The 6,855-nt window shown below is 44.6% G+C and overlaps 1 protein-coding gene across 1 annotated transcript in view; it reads left to right on the top strand.

Annotated features, from left to right (window-relative positions):
* Window positions 1-229: 229 nt before the first annotated feature.
* Window positions 230-6,855, top strand: part of LOC147454673 (uncharacterized) — a gene marked incomplete at its 5' end in the record, with an annotated part of 10,392 nt that continues 3,766 nt past the window's right edge. The window contains 5 exons of the mRNA XM_086517063.1: window positions 230-441; window positions 557-624; window positions 899-980; window positions 1,086-1,252; window positions 1,327-1,403. Of these exons, the coding sequence (XP_086373189.1) occupies window positions 230-441; window positions 557-624; window positions 899-980; window positions 1,086-1,252; window positions 1,327-1,403 (606 nt within the window). The remainder of the gene's footprint in view (window positions 442-556; window positions 625-898; window positions 981-1,085; window positions 1,253-1,326; window positions 1,404-6,855) is intronic.

A 6,855-nucleotide genomic window follows, 5' to 3' on the forward strand; every position in this document is an offset into this window, starting at 1 on the left:
GGGGGGGAGTTTAATAATAAGCAAAGAAGAAATAAAAAAAAGTTTTTTTTTTTGCTATGCCACCGCCACCCGTCCCACCTTGAATCGTGTGCCACTGCCACCACCACCTTGGCACTACGCTCTCCCTCTCCTCCATTATCTCCCACTCTCTCTTTCCAACCGGGTGAAATCTCTCTCTCTCTCTCTCTCTCTCCTCCATTATCAAAATGCCCAAAATCTCTCTCTCTCTCTCTCTCTCTCTCTCTCTCTCTCTCTCTCTCTCTCTCTCTCTCTCTCTCTCTCGTGTTCATCACCAACCAGAGGGGCCGCCACCCTCTCTCTCTCCCTCATCCTCCATGAGCACACACACACCACACACACACACACACACACACACACACACACACACACACACACACACACACACACACACACACACACACACACACACACACACCGTCAGCCTCTCTTTCCCCATCTCTTGCTCACTCCCTCCCTCTCTCTCTCCCTCATTCCTGTGTTGGCAGCCCATGCAGGGTGCAAGTAAAATCTCTCTCTCTCTCTCTCTCTCATTCCCCACCCACACACACACACACACACAACACACACACACACACACACACACATACACACACTCACACTCACCCTCTCCCTCCCCTCTCTCCCTCTCTCGTTGACTTTCGCTCTCTCTCTCTCTCTCTCTCTCTCTCACTTCTCTCTCTCTCTCTCTCTTTCCCCACCTCCCCACACACCCACATTCCCTCACCTGCTCCTTCAGCCTCCCGCTCTATCTCAATCTCTCACTCTTGCTCTCTCTCTCTCTCTCTCTCTCTCTTCTCTCTCATCTCTCTCTCTACTCTCTCTCTCTCTCTTGCCGTTGACAGCTATCAGAAAGTCGCTCTCTCTTTTCTCATTATTTACACACACACACACAACAAAAAACCCTCACCCATACACACACACACACACACACACACCACACACACACACACACACACACACACCACACAACACACTTCCCATCTCTCACTCTTGCAATGCTCTCTCTCTCTATCTGTTCTCTGTGTAGCAAAGAAAATCTCTCTCTCCCTCTCTCTCTCTCTATGCACTCACACTCACACTCACGTACACACACACACACACACACACACACACACACACACACACACACACACACACACACACACACACACACACACACACACACACACACACACACACTCACCCTCTCACACCTATCTATCTCTTGCTCTCTCTCCGTCCCTCTTGGTCAGTTAAAATATATACATCTCTCTCTCTCTCTTTGGATACACGCATATACACACATACGTATACTACACGCATGAGTGCATGCACATAGTCACATACATACTCACAATTGCACAAACACACCCACATGCACACATTCAAACAAACACACGCATGCCATACGCATGCACAAGAAGGAAACTCAAAGGAGCTTGACAATCAACGTCAAAAACAACAAAAAAGGACAAGCAAATCACGCGATGGTGACGGCGAATCAAGAAATGATGCCGAAGGCATGCCCCGGCCAGCCCTGAAAGGGACAGACTCGCTACAACGACGCACCAGCAAAGCACGCCATTCACCGGCATCTCGTCCACGATGCACCTCCGCAGTAAACATCCGTAGGGTAATCTATTTTTCCGTTTTCAAGACAAAGCATTGTATAAAAACCAATTGTATATTGCCACCTCTCTCTAAGTGATGGTCACAAAGGCCCACCTAGGAGATATCATTTTAAAGTTCTCCTAAAACAAAGCAATGGTCAACCATATGGGACCCGGCTCCTTGCTTTGTCTCTCCTGATTAGGACCCAAACCTAATTAGATTATCCTAAACCAATGTAGCCTGCACCTATAAAAGAACACTGAGAGGTCACTATCAAAGGTAGCACTTGGTAGTCAGCACTTGAGAAGGAATCCATGCACACACACTGACTCCAAGGGTCGCTACACAACACAGAAGTAGGATCTCCGTGCATAATGGAATTTTCCCTAGAGAATGCTCTATAGTCTCTCTCTCTCTCTCTCTCTCTCTCTCTCTCTATCACCACGATCTCCATCTTGCCAAAACTAAGTTTTCTATAAATACCACTTTGAATCAAGTTTGCCCTCACATCTTGAGGGGTTTTCATCATGTACGTTTACGTCTCTCTCTCTATGGTGTGCTGTGATTATTATTATTTGTACCACTGCTGTCCGCGTCCTAGCCGCTCAAAGCTAGGTGGTGCTCCCTATTCACTCCCTGTGACGAGTTCGGCGTGCACGATCCTGGCATAGAGGCCGTTGGGTCTGTTTTTCACTTGCGTTTGTCATTTGGTGCCCCCACGGAGGAGGGCTTCTCAAAAACCTTCAGTTTACAATGCTGAAAATAATGCATGTCGTTGATCATGGGGGGACGAGTGGCTGCAAGAATTCTCCAATTGGAGAACGGAGGAGGAAGAAATTGAAGAAGCACTCAGCCTTCATCAAAGTGCTATACCAGGTTGTAGCATTGTCAATATCTAAGAGGTGAGCTCCCCATCTTCCATTGCTCATGCTAATTGCAAATCAAGAGCATCAAGAGGGAGGGCTATGCAATGTCATCACTACTGCCAACCAAAGCATTCTATCAATGAATGCCGACAGAGGAGGTGAAGAAAGAATGGTGAGTTTTTTGAGAACCGCATCAGCACTCTCACATCAGTCAGATTTTGTGTAGCACCAAGTATTTTCTCTCCAACGATCAGAGAAGATTTGTCAACTACTTCAACCACAAAGTCCAAGCCACAAAGCCTAAAGCATTTGGTGGAAGCAAGTGGACCTACGCTCTCTCTAGGCCTAGAGAGTTCAAGTGAAGTATGACCACCCAAACATCGCCGCCACATGCAAAATGGAAAGCCGATTGAGGTAGACTCTTCTTGCCCAATCTGTTTTGAGCCCAATATGGAGGATATTTATGTGGACTTCAACAAGAGGTAGAGGCCGTGGCGAAGGTGTCACCTTGTCAATGCTTAAGGTATGCAACTCTAGTGGTCAAAGCCTTGCCCTACACCCAACATGGATAATAACAATAGGCCAAAAGTCTTTCGTTTCCGTTTCTTGCAGCACATGCATGTAAATGAGTACATTGATAAAAAGATATTCTACAAGTAAAAGATTGTTTTCCTATTTGGAGTAGAGATGCTTGATGAAATCCTTAGATCCCCAGGTCCCATCATCTTGTCCCTTCTTGATTACTACCACTCTTTTGATGTAAGCATCTTTATTCTATTCTAGCCTTGCGCTCTTCTTAGCTCCTATTCAAGTTTTCCATCCATGTATAAACCTTTATGAATCACTAAGTCATTCCAAAAAAATAAATAAATTTGTCTGCTCATTGATTTACTATTATGGCAAGTGTCTCTTTTCCCACATTCAGTGGCAAGAAGGGAGAAGACGTCACACCACTGATTTTTTGAATAACTTTGACATCGCTTGTGTGGTTTTCAACAAGGATGACAACGCCTCATAGCTATGAATATTTCCTCTCTACTAATGAAAGAAAAGGCAAATTCTTGGTACAATGCTTTGCCCCAAGCCACCAAGGATGCATGGGACTTACTGCGTGCTGCCTTTGTAAAGAGGTTTGGTGGAGGCACTATCTCAGAAAGGTTATGGAAGCTTTTGATAGAGTTAAAGCAGGGAGGTCTGCTAGAGTATGCCACTTACAAATCCAAGTTTGTGGATTTGTGGGAGAGATGGGTTGCCTCATTGGAGGAAGGTGAAGGAGCGCCTAATTTCCTGAAAAAGGACCGTTTCATTTGCTGGCATGTGATCGCCGCTTAAGGAGAAGGTGAAGGGGATATTCCTTGCAATGTGTGAGTTGGCAGTGGAGGTAGCCCACCTTAAAGACAAGAAGCTGTGCATGCAAGCAAAAGTCAATGAGTTAGAGGAATCAAGCTAAGTCCAACTAGCCACAGTGACTGCAACAAAACCACAAGAGGCATCAAAAGAGCAGCAAGACCTGCTAAGTTGCATCACTACTCAGCTTGAGAATCTATCTATGCATTTAGTGTAGCAAGGGCATGCACCTGCCAGAAATCAAGAGCAAGGGATAGGACAACAAAGGAAAAACCAAGAGTACTATTGCTACAATTGTGGAGAAGATGGCCATGGCATGTATTACTGCCCACACCCAAGGAGGCAGAATTTCAATAGAGGAGCCAGAAAAAATCAGATTTCACCACTAAGAGCAAGACCACCAACGCCAAGGGTAGCACAACAAGCACCACCTATCCAAATCTTACAGTGGCCTGTGCAGCTATAGTAACCACCACAACCTCTCATTCCACCCTTACCCCCACCGCCAATCGGAAACCAGGTAGTGAGTTTCACCAGCCTTGAAGATAAGGGCAAGATGAACGTGGAGAAACATATCAAAGAAGTGGAAAGAGGTAAGATCAATGTTGACAAGGTAGACACATGGGATTTAATCACTCTAGACCTGAGGAAGATTCAAAAAAGGAAGAAAAGATAAAGTCCAAGGGGGAGTCAATCAAGAGAAATTATAAGCCACAACGATAGGCTAGCATTTTAGATTTCATAGCTGGTGAGTCTATAAAATCTTGTGATCTTGTGAGTGATGTTTCTATGCAGGGCATGAGCATCTCTAAAGGGGAGGGCTACCCGATTATTTTAGAGAGACCATGGCTGATGGCCATGAGAGAAAATCAAAATTTGGACACAGTAATTTTCAATATTCAAGCTAGAAAGGGCAAGGAGATCCCATACAATACGAAGGCTAGAGTAAGAAGCAAGGGATGGACCTAGAGACTAGTGCTCTGTAGTGATTCTACTACAACATCAGAGGAGGAGGAATCTACGATATCGAATGATAGTGACAGCACTCTTGAAATCATGGGTCTCATTATTACTAATAAGGTGGATCCACCAGATATACAATTGCAAGAAGGAAGCATGAAGTTTTTGGAACTACCAATCAAAGGAAGAAATCACAGACACAACTCAAAAGGTTGTTGTCAAGGACTGGGACTTGGGAGTCCACCTTAAGGAGATTCTTAAGCAAGTGGATGCAGTGGCAACCTATTGGAGATCTAGGTTTGTCAACCTAGATGTAGAGATTATGTTTGATCGTACTGTGTTTGATGCATTTAAGAAAAGCTTTAAAGAACCCTTAGCACAAGGGGTGGTCATAAGGGTCACAGAAAATGGATCTCAATGTGAGAAAGATGGCAGTGTGGTCCTGCATGCATATAGTCGAGATGAAGTGTTTTTCAACAAGTGGATTGTAGTGTACCTTTTGTATATGCTATGCACTTTGGTACAGTGTGTATCAAGCTTTTCTTTGAGCTGCAAGGTCAATGGCTTGTTACCAATGCTAGGAAAGGCAATGGACCTTTTTGACAGCACCCAAGAAGATAGTGACTCTTTTGCTAGCTTCATCGATAGTGGTGAGCTAGGTTCTGAAGAAAATTGGGACTTGCCACATGAACAAGGAAGCCATAGATGGAGGACTCTTGGCACAATCTTGGGGATTATGATTCTAAGTATTGTCTTCGAAGGAGCTAAAATGATTATCCTATTCTTCACTTGGGATCCTAGAGGATATTGGCACAAAATTTTGGAAGCCATAGGCTTTCCATTTACTCAAAGGTAGTTTGAGTTGTTGATCATTGATGCTCTAGCCAGGGAGCCTTGTCAGGATGTATTTCTTTTCTTGAAAACAGGTGAATGTCTCGAGATCTCATTAATGGCCAGAAACAATGGCTTGTCCAAAAGACAACAAGATACCACCTTATAAACAACAAGTTATACTGCAAGGGCAAAGACCAGATCCTCAGGTGAGTGCCAATCTCCAGTGAAATTACGAAGGTGATCTCAAGTTGCCATGATGGTGTTTGTGGCAGCCACTTTGCTCTAGATATTACTAGTCGGAAGACTCTATAGGCAGGATTATCTTGGCCTGTCTGAATAGGGATGTGCATCATTGGTGTAAAACATGCAGAGCTTGTCAAGTATCCAGTGATCGAACACTAACCTATGAGCCAAAGACTCCTATCATCTCATATGGCATGTTTGAGAAGTGGTGGATAGATGCAATTGGTCCTTTACCAAGGGCCCAATCAGGTAAACTGTACATTCTAGTTTGTGTAGACTGCATGACCGGATGGGCGGAAGTAGCAGCCGCCACACGCATTACAACCCAAGAAGTGGCAAAGTTCATGTTTGAGCACATCTATTGCCACTTTGGCACACCTTTGGAGATAATATCTAATAGAGGGCGGAGTTTTAGAGGCGACTTGGTGGGAGAACTGATGAAAAAGTTAGGCATCACACGCCGACACTCAACCCCATACTATCCACAATGCAATGGTATAGTAGAAAAGGTAAATGACATGATCTATAAGATCATCACAAAGTAGGTGAATAACCACACAAGTGACTGGGATAAGCATCTCTCATGGCCGCTCTTTGGGCCTACCGCACGACATTCCGAACATCACTAGGTTTCACCCCTTTCCATCTGGTATATGAAAAGGAGGCCATTCTACCCATTGAGGTATAGATAGCCAGCTTGCGAGTTGTGGCTAGCCAATTACATCACCCAATTGCCCATCTCCGCAACCATAGCTTAGATCTAGAAAGGCATAAACTAGACAGGGAAGATGCGATCAACCACTATGCAACACAAGCAGAACAACGCCGACTCACATTCAATCAAAGGCTTAAGGAAAAGGGCTTGAAGAAAGACATGTTAGTATTGAGATAGAACAACAGATTCGACACTAGGAAATATAAGAAGTTTCAAGCCAGGTGGGAAGGGCCATTCATCGTCAAAAAGCGATACGCATGGAAGCTTCAAATTGATGGA

This window comes from Adiantum capillus-veneris, chromosome 7 (assembly GCF_014529385.1).
Source record: "Adiantum capillus-veneris isolate H3 chromosome 7, ASM1452938v2, whole genome shotgun sequence".
Taxonomy (NCBI): Eukaryota; Viridiplantae; Streptophyta; class Polypodiopsida; order Polypodiales; family Pteridaceae; genus Adiantum; species Adiantum capillus-veneris.